The sequence below is a fragment of the Mercenaria mercenaria genome, chromosome 7 (assembly GCF_021730395.1).
Source record: "Mercenaria mercenaria strain notata chromosome 7, MADL_Memer_1, whole genome shotgun sequence".
NCBI lineage: Eukaryota > Metazoa > Mollusca > Bivalvia > Venerida > Veneridae > Mercenaria > Mercenaria mercenaria.
In genome coordinates, this window is record NC_069367.1 from 68588808 (window position 1) to 68609452 (window position 20645).

The 20645-nt window shown below is 33.8% G+C and overlaps 1 protein-coding gene across 2 annotated transcripts; it reads right to left on the bottom strand.

The window, feature by feature from the left end:
- Nucleotides 1-1026: 1026 nt before the first annotated feature.
- Nucleotides 1027-20386, bottom strand: LOC123553992 (decreased expression in renal and prostate cancer protein-like). 2 transcript variants are annotated; one of them, XM_045343798.2, is made up of 6 exons: nt 19429-20386; nt 18983-19033; nt 17595-17667; nt 16368-17018; nt 3005-3097; nt 1027-2276 (listed from the first exon to the last, which is right to left on the bottom strand). In XM_045343798.2, the coding sequence occupies exons 1-6, from the start codon at nt 19465-19467 to the stop codon at nt 1690-1692; spliced, it is 1494 nt and encodes a 497-aa protein (XP_045199733.2). In that variant the 5' UTR covers nt 19468-20386; the 3' UTR covers nt 1027-1689. The 2 variants fall into 2 exon arrangements, with proteins under 2 accessions (XP_045199733.2, XP_045199732.2); XM_045343797.2 differs by lacking the exons at nt 1027-2276; nt 3005-3097 and adding an exon at nt 11303-11962 and having other exon boundaries at nt 15753-17018.
- Nucleotides 20387-20645: the final 259 nt, after the last annotated feature.

Below are 20645 nucleotides of genomic sequence, written 5' to 3' on the forward strand. Positions count from 1 at the left end.
AAGATCTATGATAACCACCCTTATAGGCAATAAAAATTCAAAATGTCATTCAGACAATTGTATTAAATCGCTATTTAGAGGTTTCTGTGCACATGTTATTAAGGTCGCTTACTTCGAATCACTTGCCCTTACAGCTGTGTAAAATTCTTTCATGTTAGTAAGCCATCCAGCCAACTTGCTCTTTCCGCCAATGCCTGAAATAATGCCTTCATTCACCATTAAAGTTTGTGCCGGTTTGACGTAAAATCCGACAAAACAAAAATATATAAATACATCGCTATCAGTAAGTCAAGTTTCTCGGTATTGACTGTATCTCTTAGAAAATGACCAAGTGTTGATTTTATTCCTGGGGAGTAATAATTAAATACCAAGACTATATTATATCAAGACAAACTGTCACAAGTTAAAGATATGACGTTTTCGTGGAAAAATCAGAACATTACCAAGAAAGTAACAACAGAAACAATCTAAAATAAGCCTCCTAACATTGAAATAATTGGGTACTAAGAGTAGATATCTATAGATAATACGTAACAATACAATAAAGTAACAAGCATTAAACATTTTGCCACCAACAAAAGAGTACACAAAGATAAAATGATTTACAGAAGAGCATAATGATACAGAGTAAACTTGATTACTCATTCTTGATCTATCTAATCATAATAGCAATTTAATCTGCTCTATGTGGCTAAACTCTTTTTGTCAGTATTGGGATTTCCTGTAAACATAATATATGGCACTTGTCAATCATTTTGAATAATCCAAAATACTAAATGTAATTTGTAAGTGATTTAGAATCACATATGAGCCGTGCCATGAGAAAACCAACATAGTGGGTTTGCGACCAGCATGGATCCAGACCAGCCTGCGCATCCGCGCAGTCTGGTCAGGATCCATGCTGTTCGCTTTCAAAGCCTAATGGATTAGAGAAACTAATAGCGAACAGCATGGATCCTGACCAGACTGCGCGGATGCGCAGGCTGGTCTGGATCCATGCTGGTCGCAAAGCCACTATGTTGGTTTTCTCATGGCACGGCTCATATGACTTACCGCAAAAAATCAAACAAATCGTTTAATATATGTAAATACTAGTAATTATTTAAGAGCAAAAATATAATCATTAAATTTTAAGTATCTATAAAATGACTTTAAAATAAAACATTTCAATATTATTTTCTTTCAGAAAAGGTAATATCATACAACCTTTCATGTGTTCTAAATATTACATATGTGATTGCACAAGGTACTATTTTACCTAATACTTCATTGCTAAAGATGTCAAAATAGTAAAGTATAGAACTAAGGATTTCGAAGTTATGCCAATTTGTAGAAATATTTTGTATATACAATTGTTTTGCAAAACGTTTCACCATTTACATGTACGTTCACCTTTGAATAAATCTTTTCCTGTTAAGGATATAAGATAACATAACCATGAAATAAAAAACACGTATTTATAACAAACAACAATTAAATAATGTGTTTAAAATATTCCAGCCGATACAGATATTTAAGGTAAATATTATATAATTGTCTTAACAATTTTAACATTCAGAACGTGTTATATCATTTTTTTTTTTCACAAAATACTAACAATAAAAAAAATGTCACACTACATGTGTTTTAACTGATTTTTGACGTTTGTAAGTGATGAAAAGACAAATATTATGCCATATATTTTAACAATCAAGTAACCCTGTAACACACTTTTCCAACGCACGGTATCTTGTTTATACAATATGTAAATATGTCATTGCAGTCCTTGTGGTCTTTACACGGTGTACATGTCTGTGTATTGTTCTGCACACGTCCCGCATCACTAAAAGTAGATGATGAATTCTGAGCACGAAATGGTGAACTAGCTGGCGATACTAATATCTGATGTTTGTTACCAGGAGCATTCATACGGCTGAAAGAACGGTTACCAGACAATGATTGCCTTTGCACTCCTCCCTTTTTCAACAAATCTGGCATAATGCTATCACGTGCTACCTGCGATTGTTCTATTGGTCCATCAGCGTCTGCTATTGCTTGCTCCACTCTTGCCATATTTTGAATACTGTCAGTACCAATCAGATGTGGCCCTCTAATCCATGGTGAAGAATCAGGACTGACCTGAGTTCCTGGAGATTCACGATTCAAAGACGGAGACCCAGATTTCAAAGTAGGAGACCTAGATCTTGGTGAATTTCTACCAGACGTAACTGGCTGTGAACCAGGAAACCGTGACGAAGGTCGAAATAAACGTCGTCTTTGATGCACTTGATCTCGCACTACATACAAATTCGATAAAAATACTTTTATGTCATGATAAGCATAATTATGTTGGCAACACAAAAATGCGATACTCATACTTTTCTGGAACAAACCAAAGTTTCAACATAAAATTATTTCAACAGATTTAATGTCCATAAGAAATAAAACAATTTGTATGATTACCTTCAGCAACAACTATTGCTAACCCTTTATCGATATTGCTAGAACACTACGTTTGAGGTAAATCTTTTTCGTTTAAGTAAACAAAATATGCACAACAAAGAAACATTACGTTTAAAACATTTTCAAATGACAACCGAAAACTAAATGTTTATTTTAACGTACGGGTTAGCAGAAGAGCATTGTTATGAATACGGAAATTGGATAAGGCATTATTTTGAATTAAGTTCTGAACTTATTTCTCTTTTTTCAGTGTTCTGATGTTTGATCTTTTAATTGGCGTTTGCAATGTTGTTCAATTGATAATACAACAATATCAAAGCAAACTAAGTTCTTTGTATTACAGGCTAATGCAGCCAAATGTTTTACAAATGTCAAGAAATAGAAAGATAAAGTTAGTTTCAAGGCGGAACACATTTTGATCTAGACACGGTTTTGTATTTTCACTCATTATTGCTAAATGCACTTTCGACTTATGAATGTCACAACAGTTTTAGCAATGTATACATTTTACCAGAAGCAAGAAGCAAGTCCACCAAAAAATAAATAAATAAAACAGACTTACAAACACAACGGTCCTCAGATTGACCCGAGTCCCCTGTTGGATGACGTTGACACACATACCCGAACGGGCACCAAGCATTTCTATGTAAACACGCTGCAAAATGTAAAAAAATGCAAATTTTGTAGCTATATGCTATCTTCTGCGGATATTTGCGCACATTGGTAAGCTTATATTTAAATATAATGATAGCGTTTTTTTAAGATGCTTATTAAAGCTAGTTTAGTTTAGAAACTCTTATGCTTTCTTGAATATTTGACTATTTCTAGTCCGATACGCAGCGCCTAGCCGTAGAACGCCTACTTCAAGTTTGGATGGTCGTGGGTTCGATCCCTGGCTGCGTAATATCAAAGACTAGCTTCCTTGCTTAGCGCTCATAATTAAGAGTACCGTTCTAATGTTGGTCAGCCCGGTGTCAGTGTAATGTGACTGAGTAGGTTTCATGGCACATGTCTACGGCGTAATATTCCAGTGAGGCAGCACTGCAAGTAGACACTGTCGTTTATATGACTGAACGTTTGTTAAAACTCACAAATTCCGAAACCACATACACAAACTTTTACGTTGAATTCCATATTTATGACTAGTTATAACAGTCATTCTGAATTTAAAATTTCCAAAAGGTAAGAAACAGAAAATAATTAAGCAAATATATAGCCTCTAATACAGGTAGAAGATTACATTTATCAAAGAAGAAGTAAAACAATAACGAAAAGGTTGCCATGTATACAAATATACATAGACAAAGTGAAACAATTGCAAAAACATATTTTGGCATCGCAATGGCAGGTCAGTGACTGCAGAAACACCACTCGCAAGTTTTAATGGTTATCTGGTGCCGAACCTCACTTTTAACTCATAACGATGGTACATGGTAACAAGACACTTTGAATAAAGAACTATTTCCCGTGTGAATCCCTAACGTAGCAACAGTAAACACATGAACAAATTATGCCCATCAAGCATGCATTAACATATTAAGAGTTTTCAACATAAATCAGTCACATTCAAAACAAATTGAACGAAAATATCAAGTTTGAAAGCTGTTGACCGTCAAACAAGGAAATTTATACGTTCGGTAATCCATTGATTCAAAGTAATTCATTATAATCATTGAGATGGATGAAAGATTTATTGCATCTTCTTGTATATTAAAACAAACGCTATTTTGAAACAAAAACTTCGATGAAGTATTTGTTTTGGTCACAGACAAGCGAGCTTTAATTCACGATTTAACTTTAACGTGTTTATTGTAAAACAATCACATAAAGGAGTAATACATTAATGTAATTGGAAGGCATGTCAAAATGAACCAAATGTTATTTCAAGCTCATACTCTCTGTCGTAGTTCAATTCGGTGACGATAACTCGACAAATTACATACCACACATTTACATTTTAACATATCTGAAATAACTGTCTATTGTTTTTATGTTTATGTTTGTAAATAAGATAAATCCATGCTATATTTTATAAACTGCACTAAGTGAATAAAAGACTAGAGTCATTTTATAGTCCAAAGCTAGTTTTTTAAAACTCAAATGATATATGCAGTATGTAAGATTGTATAACTCACATACTAGTTTTTTCTATTGTAAAATCATACATTGACCATTATTGTTTAGTTAGCAGTACGGCGAATACATACACAAGACATCTAAAATCAGTTAAGATTAAGTTTGTCTTAATCGTTTGATAAGATAACTCATCTGACTGTCTATGGATTGGTATGAGGAAATCCATGTATTCAAATCCAGTCTTGTGTAATTTAGTAGAGGCAACAATATCGAAAACACATGAATAACAAAATCTGTGAGAAGATCCTTTTGAAGCATACAACATAGTAGCAGACACGGTTTGAGTGAGTCTGTTCATCAGAGGTAATAAATTGTGCAACATCCCTCACTCCACGCCACCTGGCACCGGCTTAAGCGGAGTTCTATTACAATACGAATGGATAACTCCATGATCACAAAGTACAAGAAAATATAAAAACACTGAGACCCAGTATAGCGCATTTCCTAAAATTAGAAAAAAGTACCAAATACCATAGAACATGGTCAGATTAGTTTTATTAACTTTATAGTTAAACAACAATGATATGCATGTATGCATAAATCTAAGCAAGTAAACGAGTATATGATCAGTTTAATAAGTACTGCTAAACAGCATCTATGGCAAATTTAAGCAAGTAAATGTGTATAAGATCACTTTTTTAAGCACAATTACATCAAATAAGCAAGTAAGCAATTGCAAGATCAGTTTATTAAGTACAGTTAAATAGCATTTGTGGCAGATAAGCAAGTTAACGAATTCACTATCAGTTTATTACAAGTTTCAGATATTCAATCAGAAATACACATTGACAGAGATGTCTATGAATTGTGAAGTGCTTTACAAATATAAAATAAACCGATGTCAATTAACAACGGCTGAAAATTCATCATCTTGTAAAAAGAACACACGTCACCTTGGAGTACACATTAAGCGATTTCTGCTTCATCACTAAAGCTTATACAGATGTTTGTATATGTGAAACGAAACTTCCCTATACCACAAATGTCTAAAGATAACAGGAAAACAAAAATCTGTGTTATCAAAGTGCTTATAGAGTCTTACTGCACATTTTGCACAAAGGTAACGATGCATTTGTACGATTTCATCACCCATTGCATCCCGAATATAAACCAGTTAATACTTTGTAAATCATACGGGCAGTTATTGTGTTATTGTAAGGTTACAGCAATGCGACAGGTCGAAAAACAGACCATCTAACCATATAAATACAATGCTGATGACAGTTATTGTAAGCTATTTCGATGCGAGATGCTTCCAATCTAAACATGTATTTGCAGTTCGAGGCATAATGACAGTCTTTATTAATGAATACATGGTGGCTCACTGTGTTGACTTTCCATCATATTTGCTCTGTGCGTATGCGTGCACGTGTGCGTGTGTCTGTGGCGGTGCCACACTGTGTCGTTTTTCCTTGCTTGTCTGTGTGTGTGTGTGTGTGTCTGTCTGTCTGTCTGTGTTAGTTGTGTGTGTTTGTCTTGATTATGTGCGTCTTTGCGCTGCTGTGGTTTATTGTGTAGGGAAACCGCGTTTCCGAATAATTAGCGTTGCTTTTATTGTTTTCCGCAACACGCCTACCCTTTCATTTACCTCTTACCTCACTTTTTTTTGTATTTTTTCATACAATTAAAATATACTTGTTGTTGAAGCAGCCAGTCTACTTTATTTTTCCATTATGGTTCCATTTTTGCGGGGCTACTTTGCGATGCATGGCTCTATGACACTGTTTGATGTGCTCTGTTCAACCGGGAAATCTACCATTACCTTTCATGTATTTACTACTTTTTGACATATTGGTGATGTGTAAATGCTAGCGTTTGATATGAGTCACAGTACCTTTTGTCATATTGGTGACGTTGATACGGGTTGCTGTACGTTTAGTCTGTGCTTTTTGTCAATGTTAGAGTAAAAGTACTTTTTTGTAAGATAAGTGATTTTGTTTTTGATATACGTTTGATATGAGTTAATTCATGCTAGTGTTTGCTATGCGTTAGAGTATTTTGTTTGTTATGCTGGTCCTGTTTAATGCCGGCGCTTGATTTGAGGTAAAACTCTTTTTGTCATTTAAGTGATGTGTTTCTGATAGCATTCGGTATGAACTAATGTATTATTTTCATACAGGAAAATTAATGTACTTCTGCAAGCGTTTGTCACAGTACTATTCGACATAGAAGTGACATGTTAATTCTAGAATTAGGTTAAGTAACAGCTCTTTCCGTCATTTAGGTGATGTATTCATGGTGTTAAATATTTTACAGTTATTGAACCTTCAGCCATTGCATATGATGTGATATTCACCGGAAGAGGGTAACTATTATTATTATATTGCCCTCTTCCGGTAAATATCACATCAAATCAAATGGTTCAAGAGTCAATAACTGTTTAATTATATCGGATAGCAACAAATATTTGTTGTAACATATTGTTGTAACATACTGAATGTTTGATAGTAGCAATACCATTCTATTTTTAGAAAGTTATGTTTAATGGGGAAAACCAACTAACATTAAACATGAAATATATTTTGATAGATGATGAGTGGTTTCGGCAAGGAAATTTAGGTTATGTTTAGAACATATAATAATTCTATTTTTGTCATATGAGCTATGTGTTCCTGCTAACTGAATTACAGTACTTTTTTGTCTTTATGATGTTTTCATTCTAGCGTTAGATATCAGCTACTTTACTTTTTTTTTGTATACGTGCTGTATACCTGCTAGCATCTGATATGGGTTAAGGTAGTTTTTGTCATATATGGAGGAGTAAATGCTAGTGTTTGATATGATTTTTTTTCATACCTGTGATTCATTGCTACTATAGTTCAAAGAGGTGATGTCCGAATGCCAACCTTTGATATATGTTACAGCACATTTTGTCATATAACTGAAGTATTGATGCCAGCGTTTGATATAAGTAACAGTACCTTTTGCCACATATGTGATTTATTCTAGCTAGCGTTTTGTATACATTACAGTACCTTTTGTAATATACGAGACGCGTTAATACTAGAGCTTGAAATAAGTTACAGTACTTTTTGTCATGTAAATGATGTATTCATGCGAATGCTTGATATCAGTTACAGTACTACTATTCAATATAAATTATGTATTCATGCTAGCATTTGATATGACTTATAGAACTTTTGTCATAAAGGCAATGTTTTAATTCTAGCGTTAGGTATAAAGTACAGAACATTTGTCATATAAGTGATATGTTAATGCTAGCGTTTGATATGAGTTACATTACATATGTGTCATATAAGCGACGTGTTCATGCGTTTGAAATGAGTTAGAATACATTGGTCTTATATACGTGATATGCTTATGCCAACTTTTGATATGAGGTACAGTACCCTTTTTCATATAAGGTGTTCATGCTAGCGTTTGATAATTGTTACAGTATTGTATGTCATACAGGTGATTCTGGCAAATTCTTTTTTACTTTAGAACCTTCTGACTTCTTTATATACTAGAATAAGGACCTCAGTGATTAATGAATAGAATTATTTTTATTTTTGGATTGAACGTCGCACCGACACATGATAGGTCGTATGGCGACTTTCCAGCTTTGATGGTGGAGGAAGACCCCAGGTGCCCCTCCGTGCATTATGTCATCACGAGCGGGCACCTGGGTCCACCGACCTTCCGTAAGCCAGCTGGATGGCTTCCTCACATGAAGAAATCAACGCCCCGAGTGAGGCTCGAACCCACATCGATGAGGGGCAAGTGATTTGAAGTCAGCGACCTTAACCACTCTGCCACGGAGGCCCCTTAATAGAATTAATACTGAATTTGATAAGTTGGGTTTTGTGTAGATAGCTTGACTTGATATTGTAACAGTATATATGGTGTGTATTAAGAAATTAGTGATTTGTCGATGAATAAATCATTGTTTGGAGTTCAGATGCGAAGGAATTATAACACGAGGCCGTAGCACGAGTGATATAATTACACGCATCTGAACGACAAATAGGATTTTATTCAAGAGCAAAACACTAAGTGAGATATTTTATTTCGATTCTAACACGTTACCAAGGACCTTAAAGTACACCCTTGACAGCATTCATTAAATATTTGCGCGTTTTCATTTGGTTTCTTTTCCAGCGCGCCGCTATGCCGTTTGACGCTATGACGTTATAATTGTGACGTTAGAAATGTGAACTGTTGTATAATAATTAACTGTTTTCAGCCTTCTTTGTTTAATAGGAAAATAAATCGGATCGTGTTAGAATCCTGTTTTTAATTGGAGTTTTAACATTTATAAATTAGTGCGTGCATGTATGATTTTACTTGTATATAACGATGAACTGTAAATGTTCAAGTTAGATATAATAAAATGTCTGTTCTGTTCTGTTCTGTCACTGATTACATATGATAATCTTAAACTGAATGTATATACATATGTATTGTTCACACAAGTAAATGTATTTTATTCTGTGTAGTGTAAGGTAAAGATAAATAAATAAGAAGAGTAACAAATGGTACTAACGATATGCAAATACTCATTTTAAGTATTGATGTCGTTCTAAAATTATTAAACAAAACATTTCAACATTTGAAAGATAGAGGGAAATGTCAGAAAATATTACAGCTACCACTTACAGGACATATGTAAAGATTTTAAATGATACAATTTTACAAACATTCTGTAAAACATTGTCTTTAACAGTTTTGAGTTTTCCTCGAAACGAAGTATCAGTAACTATAGGATAATTATTTCACGAGGAAATACGTTTACAACATTGCAAAAACTATTTGTAGAAGTTTGTATGACATTATAACTCGGTGAAGAAGGCGATACACTTCATCAACATGATTTCTTAGTTGATTTCACCACGAACTGTATTGTATGACGGCCTGTAAAATGAAGTCAGTTCAGAATTTCTTCACTTTTGTGATAGCTGCCTTTCATGTAAATTTACTTGAAATAAAATTTCGCAAAGTACCACGTTATAGCACAAAACCAATGTGTTGAAAGCGATGCATATAATTTGAGGTGATATTTTAGTGCCATCGGCAAAAGTAGAGAGTAATTCCTACAATGTCACATCATTTTTATACATATATTAATATATTACACTTAATGGTCATCCTCGTAAAAGAGCACTCATTTCATCTAGTTTTGACTTCTTCGTTTTATGAAGACGAGTATTTATATACATAGAAACAATAGTTTAGTCTGTAAACTTGTATATCCTAAAATAATTCATTTGTATTATAGGCCTATCATTATACATCAGATAACAACATACCATTTTTCATGACACTTGTGATAGGTATACTTCATTTCTCTGGTGGAACGTCTGTACGTTTCGACGTTGTCGTATTCGAGTGGTTTATTGTCTTATTTACCATGGTTAAGAGTATAGCGGGGTGGGCATTGAAACACGAGATTAGATAATTAAGCATATGAACGCTGTACCAAGTTCAGACGCTAAACTATAGGAACGTCTTGTTTATATTAGTTCTAGCGTATTCATTTGAATAATTCAAATACAGCGATGACAATTGTACTGATCTTTAATTTCCAAGTTTTAATAAACCGGACGCCATGCGGCATTTTGAAGTCATAAAGTTCTCTTACCGGTCCGCGTGTCAACCGTTGTTTGCCAGTGCATATTATAATACTATGACTGTATTGTTATTGTAATTAATAACATTTTGATTTTAACTATTTTCTAAACTTGAAATCATATTCATTTTCTTTAAAGTAGCCAGACTATAGTAAAGGCGAGACTAATTTAAGGGTCAGCGAGTTTAGACAAAGCATGAGAAGTGCCACCGTGGTAACTATTCGGCGTGCATATATCTATCCTTATTATACGATGTTACTGGATCGCTTTCCTTAAATATACCTTATTAGAACGTATTACATACTGATTCCGCTAAGGTGGCATGAGAAATGGTCAGCAATTGACACATCATCCTTAACGGTTTTGCTATATAACCCTGGTCTCTATGTGGGTTTAGTAGGTAGGATGTAGAGAGTACCTTAGGTAGGCAGCGCTTTAGCTGCAGAGCGCCATAGCTTTCGGACAGAGCTGTAAGATGATGGTTGTCTCTCAGTTTTGGCATTTAAGATTGTAAATTAAAAATTATTATTATAATATTAAACTTATTTTATTTTAAAGGACTATTTTGGAACTATGGATGAATTAATTTAAGAAAGATAGAATTATTTATTTTAAATGTGCATCTAGAGAGAGAGATTTTATGTATTAATTAATTTAGGATAATTTCGGGATTTGGAATGAATAAATCATATTTAAAGAACTTTGTACCTCATGTTTTTATGTACTAAATAAAATCCACTATACGATTGACTAATGAACTATATTAAACGGCTGATAGGGGTACAATATAGAACGCATGAGTATGACAGATAAATCGAATCATATGAGAATTGGATGATTTTCAACAGTATCTCAGTTATGCAAAAGCGGCAAGTGAACCTAACAAGCATCTTATATCAACTTGTCAAGATCATTTAATTTATACCTTTCCCGGGAATGGAATATTTATGAAAAAAACTATGACATATTTTGAATTGCAAATCATTTCATAGCCATACCTTACGCTCTGCTCCCTTAAAATATACAAATAATGATGGTTGACCCCACACTTGGTCTATCTTCTGGGGAAACGTCTAGAACAAACAGAAAAGTTTCAGTATCGTATTCAGTATTTAACTAGTTGAGAAAAAAAAACAAAACTTTTTCCTCTTCAGTTCTGTATTTAAATAATACATGTAACAGATAAATATACAAGTGAAGGGTATTTTATTTATGTTGTCAGAACTTGTGGTCCGGCACTATTGCTATATTCTCATTAACTGGTATTGGAAACTATATATTTATAAACATATGTACCGCAGGCAATCAAATATGTTTAAACTATTCTTTTTTTTTACTGTAGAGATACATACACGAAAACGTTTATAAAATCCACATTTACAAAATACATTATTAGAGGACGCATGTTTTTTTTCCTTTTACTAATGTAAGTAAGTGCTGATTCAATTACCTAATTGCACATTGTGTATTATTTTGTTGCTGACATCTGTGAAGTAGCACTTTCAAAAACTATTGCTCTAAAGACCGACACGCCGCATAAATACAACTTGAATATAATCATTATTTGTCATTAAAATCAAACACGTATAATAGATGACTATATACAGTTTATTGCACTGATCTGTCACGAATCACTCCACAGTATTTGTTGTCACAAAGATACGTAAATGTCAACAATTGCTGTTTTATCATTTATCTCCGTGTCGTCTGCCTACACACCATAGTTTGTCCACAAAAATCACTTGTAGTACAGAACTGGTCTTGTGAGTTGCAGTCTAGATGGGACTGACAGGGAATACACATTGCTTCTATGGCTGAAACAAAGGTAGCAAAAATATAGTCGTAATCCTGTGACTGATAAATAACATACGAATTGCTTTAAATGGCTATAATGGATTATTGCCGTTAACATCTTGTCCGAACTTTCTGAAACATTGATGGAACTAGATCTGGTTTTACCTAACTGCAACAATTCAATAAGCATACTCATTCGGTGAACCAACAAGATTCAAGTAATATTATAACATAAATATAAATATCAAATTGCAAAATCCTTACAATTATCTAGTATTATACACTTGCCAAAGCAAATATTTTCTCTTTGAAACTGTTTCAACTCCAGACAGTTAATTAGTTTCCATACATATTAGACGGAAAATTAAATATTGGAAATTGAGGCATGTTTCGCTTACTTTCACAACAAATGCAATAACATATTTGAAAAAGGAGTATTTTAACCAGAACCAAGATTGGAAACAAAAAAATTCTAACTAAGTTATAATTATAGTTAACGAGCATGCTTGTTTTGTAAAATAACTAGTTTTTATCAATTTTAGTTATTGTACCGAAAAACATGCACATATTTGAACTATATCTATTCTAACATGAACATAGAAGGAAAGGAGATGTCAAAGAAATTTTGTTTTAATAGACCTAAACATACTGATCACGACTACGATCGTCCAAATGATATCAAGGTTGTGCTTTAGTGCTAATAAAACTTTATTATTTGTATTATTTCTAATAAACTACAACATGCAGCTAAACCATTTCCATTGAACATAAAATGTTAATTCCACTTTATAATGGTAGAAGGGCATATAACTTATGGTGCATCCTTAATGGATGCTATAGAGGCATATAACTTTCTCATTCGATGCTGATATTATTTCCAATATAAGGGTAAAGGCATAAAACACTACCTTGTAGTGCATACCAGACAAATGATTAAAGGGCATAAAACTATGCCTTGTAGTGTACTCTGTGTTAATAGTGTATACAGATCTTCCTGTTGTGCATACATATTCGATGATGTAAGGATATATCGGCACATATTATAGACGATGTTAGAGCATATAACTCTGTCTTTGTTTTGCATTATGTAGTGATGGTGTCAGGATAAATATCTTTTTTTTTTGAAGCATATATTATTGATGGTATTAGGGCAAACACACTGTGTAAGTGTCAATCGTAAACGGTTTCGAGACATCAATGCTTACCAGAAAGATTACATTTACTCCAGACCTGCCATATTATGAAGATAGAGCATAAATAGCTGTAGTTAATAACAATTATTTTTTGTATATTTAAACTCGTGTCTTTCAACAACTGTCTGCTACACTGACTGTTCAATATGTAACAAAAAGTCACTCATATTCCTTGACGTATATTTTCGCTCACCATCCTTAAACACGAGTGTACATTTTCATCAATACTGTTGAAAAACGGCGTTAAACCCAAAACAAACAAACAAACAAATCATTTTTATATGCATCAGCTTAATATTCTTGAACTGGGAAACGAAAGAGTCAATGACCAACCTAGTGTAAAAACGATCACAATGAATGTAAATTCTCGAGGGATACATATACAATTATCCCTTTTGGGTTGTGTCTTAACTTATGGTGTAATGCGGGCAGAAAACTGCATATACATCTATTATCTATTTTACGCTTCATATATCTATTCTTGCTTTCACTATCATGTAAGTAACGTTTCTATGCGGTTCGTACAGGTTTCGTCAACGTATTATCAAAATAGAGTTATAAATAGAATAAAGTTTCAACGATTTTGATCATTTGGCAAAATACACTGAAATAAATGTACATCAAAAAGCATCCAAACATAACTATTTACAACTCAATTTAAAGTGAAGAATTTAATTACACGGAATGATACGAGGTAAAAACAAACGTTTCTTGTTTAACGAGGCTAGTCGACGAAAGTCCCTGCCTAGAATGGATGGAACAATTTATTTCCAGCCGAGTCCACGGCAGGCGTCATATTTACCTCCCCAGCATTCAGTCTAGGCCGATATTGCCGGCTGGAAACAGTACCAATTTAAGTGAAACACTAGTCGGGATATCAGCCGTGACCGTGAACCCGGACCGCTGGCGTTGCAGCCCACCCTGCTAACCACTGCGCCACTTATTAACAGGATGGGACAGGCGATTCCAATTTAAAGGGATATAAACAATAGAATTCCTTCTTGTCTTAACTTTCAAAGTGTATTCGTCACAACAATGAAAATCACAACACGACACAGAATTCAGTAAAGTATCGGAATTCATCTGATACAAAGAGCATAACAGCAGATTCCAGTTGTCAAAATACACTTCTTGTAATTTTTGATGCATATTTAAGTAGTAGGCGTTTAATTTCCATGGGGTTACCCATTGTAGTATGATAAATTGGCATCCCTTTGTCGTAAAAGAAGTTTGCTTTTTCATAACGAAAGGAAAATGTTGAATTATCGGACGGAAAATGCTGATTATCACTACGGATTTGCTACAGTTTTTGAGGTCGATGCAACCTTTATTCGTATGTATCAACATTGAATTTTAGATTTTAATTAAAGAGCTCTCCTGAAACCTGTTTATTTTTATCCATTTTAGAAATATAAAAGTATATTATATTTTAGAAGAAAAGAACAAAAACATCGTTTAAACATCTAAAATGTATAATGACTGTATCCTTTTCAATGAAGTACTTCGAAATTGTTTGTTTTCATATTGCAAAATGTCGCCATTCAAAAAAAAATCTGTAAATTTTATGTCACGTTGGGCAGTTGTAAGAGTATGCCACTCCCTAATTACCGCAAGGAACTCATTGCAGAAAGCAAAATTATGATTGTCCCGCTGTACCATCCAATTCATTTTTACCTACGAATGGTTTCAGTACTATACAATAAAAATTAAACGTTGTAAGAGTTCAGTCTAACATCATTTTGTTTTCAAAAATTGCATTAATTCCCATTTAATGTCATAAATTCAGAAAGTTTGCGGTTTCATAGCGGTTCAGATTAATATGAAGTATGAATTTTCAAAGATATTTTATTGTAACGATTTCTATATCAGAGATATGTGCATTTGCTTTGAGCATTCTCAATGTTTTTCATTCAAAAGTTTTTTTTGACCGCCACAATATCTTCTAGGTGATTTGCAGCACTAAACAGAGTAAACCAACAATATTTGGCATTATAAATCCCAAACACTTCACATGGTGATTGCACTTGCAATTGAAAATTAAATGTATTCCTTTTCCGTACAATCATCAGAAGTAATGCCGCTGTGTAGGTTATTTCTTTTATCCACCATCATTACAAAAAAGGTGAAAGTTAGTGGCTATTTCTTTCCTTACCAACTTTTAATGTTAAATCATACATTTATTTTTCCAAGTACAGATTACTAGCATTTTCCGTAAGTTCATACTGTTATTAATTTTACATATTTGATGACAAGTATTGCTTATGTGTTGAACAACCCTCGTATGATGCAAATCAGCGTGTGATAAAAGAGTTAATCGTTAACGTAACAGACTTTTTTAATGTTTTGTTATAGCACAGCTTTCCTCTTATTATTTGATTATCAAATTATAGCAAACAAATAAAAAAATCAGTAGTTAGCTCACATAACTAAATGGTTTACAATAAACAAGATAGACATGAAAAAAACGCCATCTTTTCATTTGTCTTCTACTAAACAACATTATTGATAGTAAAACTCGAATAGAAAATGTACCTACAATATTATATAAAACAGCAACAACTGGTGAAAGAACATGGTTTAAGAATAAGTAAAGCGTCAACTTTCAAGCATTACTTACCCGGGACACTTTCAGTTGGAACGTTCCTTTGTGGTTGTGAACTGCTTTCCCGAACAGGTACAAACGGATTCCTACAGCTTAACGAACAGCCGGTAGGACAGCATTTTTGGTCACCATCACACTGCAGATCAGAGAAACATCTGTTCATACAGTTATTATCGCGCGTCAAAGCATCACGTGGACAAAATCCGTCCTTTGTTATGTCTACTCTAAATCCCGCACTTTGAGGACGCGGAAAGAATATATAATGTAACCCAGAAGAATCTTCCCTTATTGATGTAACTTGACTTTTTTCGACGGGTTGTGTTTCTAAAGAAGCTGTATTAATACCGTCTAAATTAATAGTCATTGGTGCATTATCCACATTTGTCTGTGGTGCTGTTACTACAACAGGTATTTCTACAGGGGATTGTTGTGATGTACCTGAAAGGTCTACAGGACTCACTTCTTGTATAGTCATTACTGATGGGTCGTTAGCGAATGTATCTACGTTGGTATGTGGAGAACCTACTCCAATAAAACCATCAGGGATATTGTTTAGATTATTTTCATTTACTCTTGTCGGATTAGAATTAATTTGCGGGTCTACATTGAAATCAGAGGTAAGTTGCTCACCTGGGAAACCATTATTTCTAGGTAAGTTACCACCACCGTGACTAGAATCATGCGGATCTATGTTAGTGTTATCTCTGTTACCAGATGCAGAGGAAGTATGACTATGCCCACCGTCTACTTGGGGACTGAATCCTATTGGTGGACTACCGGCACCAACAGGACCAAACTGACCAGCAGGTGGACCAAACTGACCAGCACTTGGACCAAACTGACCAGCCCTTGGACCTAACTGGCCTGTAGTTGGGTCAAGGAAACTTGGTCCAGCCATTCCAGTTGGCCTTTGTGGATTTCCAAATTGTCCATTTATCGGACCGACTATGCCCGACATTCCAAAATTGCCTTGTCGTCCAAGCAGGCTTGGCGAATTTATAAAATTCTGTGGTTGCCTGCTGATTCCTTGTTCAAATCTTTGTTCGAAGCCTTGTTGCCGTGACCCAGTGCCGCCTAGGAAGTTCATACCAGGAATAGAATTTCCTGGAGACGGTGACTGAGGAATATGGGGTATTGGATCTCCCCGTCTTGGAGACTGAGGAAAGCCCAGACCGACATTTGGTTGTGGGACTCCCGTGCCTGCCTGACTGTTTACTCCTGTTCCTGGGCCGCTTGGACCGCCATTCAGAGCTTGATGCAACATTATTGCTTCCTGCATATCTAGAAACAATTCCTTTATATTAGATTAAAATACAACATTTGTAAACATGCACCATAAACGCGATGTTTCTGAATATTGAAATTAGTTAAAGTATCAAAGCTCAAACAATGCGTTATGAAGATGCCGCTCATTTTAATGTATTTCTGTCTTAAAATTGTGAGTGCTATTTATGCAGTATAGATACATTTATAGCGAAAAAAAGTTTTGATCGCTTCATCAAAGTGCAAAAATGTATATTCTAATGTAAATCAAAATATCATTAGTAATAGCATTAAACATAATTTAAGTATCAATGCCATATTTGACATTGGTAAAAAAACCCGAAAACTTGACCTTAAACTGCCAACGTTGATGGGACAATTTTCAAATGTTTAAATGTTCGTTGTCGAATTTTAACCGGCTTTCATTTTACTAAGAACAAGTATTAGTGTATGAGAAGCGGTAATAAAAACACAGTACACAAGAAATTATAGCGCCGATAGCCAATCAAAGTATGCGTTACATACATAGTCCGTTAGAGAACAGCTAGTCAATAGAAGTTACATACAATGTGTGTTAGAATACAAAAACCTTACTTATGCAACCCGGTCGAGATGGTTGACCTCCATGTCTTACCATGGCACAGGTGTAACCGATGTCACAAGGATTCTGGAAAAAATATATAGTAAATGCGACATCAAAAGTAGTACATTGTTATTTGTTTAATTTTACTTATTCGATTTCAAGTCCCCTAAAAAGCAAAGGTCATATGCTGATCTTCTAATTTTATAACTTGGGGGATGACCAATGATCACCGTATTGGCATTGTTACGTGTCGACTTGATTCAACGATGTAATCACGTTTTGGGCATTGTCATAGTGTAGACTTGATTCAGCCGCCGTGGTCACATTATGTGGTTGTTACAGAGAAACCGCGATGTCTTATAGGCATTTTTACAGGGTAGCCTTGATTCAATCGCCGTGGTTACCTTAATGACATTATTACAGGGAAGTCTTGATTTAACCACCGTGATCACATTACGGGTATTGTTACAAGGAAACATTGATTTAACCTCCGTGATCAATTTATTGGCATTGTTACAAGGAAGCCTTTGTTCAACCACCGTGATCATCTTATGGACATTGTTACAACGGTGCCTTCATTCAACAACAGTGATCACCTCATATGTTACAGACAAGCCTTGATTCAGTTACCATGCAAAAAAATCATCATTGATTCCTAGGTAATAGTTGAATATACAGTGCTTAGTGACAAGTTGATACAATAATACACCACCGCATCCCACTTTGTTAACTTAGTTTTTGACAGCTTTAAGCAAGGTTGTTATACATACTACGCAAGTCGTGTGTTACAAAATGACAAATAAAATAATAACGATATATCATACAATAAGGAAATAAAACGTTTCTGTAAGAACTGAAGAGTAAAAATGTGTAAAAATAGTAATAATCATAGGATAGAAATCATGGATGGCGTACAAACTAAACTAAGGGGTTTGCAAAAGGGATATTAAACGAGGTCTTTGGCCGAGATAAATTTATGTTGCGAAAACCTCTTGATCAACCTTTTCAGTCATTGGAAGTAACGCATTCCTGAAAATTTCTGTCATAATTAAGGCACATTTCAAAGACAGTACATTAACAAAAATGCACATATGCACTTATATCAACAAAAGAATACGGTACGAACATAAGACAGATGGAGATATGGGATCCGTTTCGAAACGGTCGCTCAACGAGAAATGTAGAAACTGTAGAAATACCTGTTTATGGTATGCCAAACACAAACTTAACCTTGATTAAATCTGATTAACAAAACTACATTAATGGAACACACCGAGCTATAGGCAGCTCTTACATTAGTGACAGGCACTTGTTCAAGATCATTACAATGTATCAAAACCCGAAGACTAAAACATCATAGATAAAACTTGTTATCATTAACACGTCTTAACATACTTACAGGGCATGTGATCCGCTGTGTATCCAGAATGTTTGGAAATATAAAAAGTATCTAAAACCAAACAAACAAAAATATTTGTATTTGCAAAAGAGCGGCATCATATTCACATGTTTATCAAATCAAATAGACGATAGTTCAATTAAAGATAGATGGGTGTAACCGGTTAAATCGTTATTTGATAGGACCATTGTTTGAAAACAAAACCAAAGAAATTAATTTTAACATCACAACGTGCAGGTGTACAAATACTTAAAGAAAAGAAATATTACAAACATTAATCTAAGTAAGCGTCCACAATGTTAATGCAAGTCACAATTGTAAAATGTGTACATACGTTCTGACTTATTTATTAATAACTCGAATTTTAGATTAAAGACGTCTTCAATTTCAACACAATTAAATTACGTAAGAAAATTACATTTATTTATAAGAAAAAAAAAACTTACCAAAGAGTAAATACAAATCAGATGTTTTTGTGAATCCATTTTTGACGGGTTTGTGCACTGATTGTAGAGTTTTAGAAATAGTGTATGTACATATAGTGTGTAAAAATAACAGTACAATATTCAATTAACAATCTTCTTGCGTCAACCCTATACCCTGTCAATCATAAATGACATGACATATATGAGGGGTTGTTCAAAAACATGTTATATATCTCACTTTGGTTTACTCAGATGTACGCGCATAAAACGAATGTAAATATTACATTTGGTTTGCATTTGACTTTTGTTAGCTTTTTTAAAAAGATTATAGACAGGATTTAATAAGAATGAACCTATTAAGTAAATATATGTCTTCAATAAACTTTCAAAACGTTAAATACACTTACAAAACTTTCTCGACGTACATGCATTGCCACTTCTCATCATCACTGATATTTCCCAGTGTACATTTTTAACATTGAGACCTGAAATAAAGATAATTTGAACTAAACAAATACAATGTATTTAGAATTGATCATTTTAAATTCAAATTTTAGAAATATTATTTAGTAATATAGCAGCCGTAGTCAAAAGTTCAAACCTACTATTCTCCATTAAAACTTTTGTCACTTACTGTCATACTTGTTGTTGTTGATGGACATGTGTTGTTTCTTCACAAGTTCAAGCGGATTTATTACATGACTGTATTCTATTGTTTCTCTGATTGGATGAAAACGATTCGAAAAGTAATGAGTACAAATCATATCAACTTAACTTAGGTTATAAATAGTACGATATAAAATACATCGAAGTAGGTGCTTGGAAATCCAATATCAACCTATTTTGGTCTAAAAATAGGTGGCAATCTTTCCAATTTCAATCGTCCAATATAATGAGAAAACAATTGTAATAGCAAGACTGACTTTACGTCTATTCATGTAATAAAACAATTATTGACTTTTTCATAGTTTGATATCAGGATTTATCCACCCTCAAAAAGTTATATTCACCGAGCCGAATATAACATTTTTTGGGTAGATAAATCCTGATATCAATCTATGAAAAAGTCTATAATTGTATATTATCGCATTATTTGGAATAATTTCAATGCATTCAATTTGTTATTATATTATATGTTATCTATATAAGATAATTGTATTGTCAGATTTATCAAATAAAAATGCATTTCAGAAAATCGTACGCATGTTTTATTCTACTTATCGGATAAAGTATGTTTT

Bases quoted from the DNA above. Each gene is read 5' to 3' on its own strand.
- LOC123553992 (XM_045343797.2), bottom strand. From the start codon at position 19,467: ATGGATTCACAAAAACATCTGATTTGTATTTACTCTTTG. The intron at 19,034-19,428 runs GTAAGTTTTTTT...GTTTGGTTTTAG, and splicing joins TGATTTGTATTTACTCTTTG to ATACTTTTTATATTTCCAAA. The intron at 11,963-15,752 runs GTAAGTAATGCT...CCTTTGTTTCAG, and splicing joins TCCAACTGAAAGTGTCCCGG to CCATAGAAGCAATGTGTATT.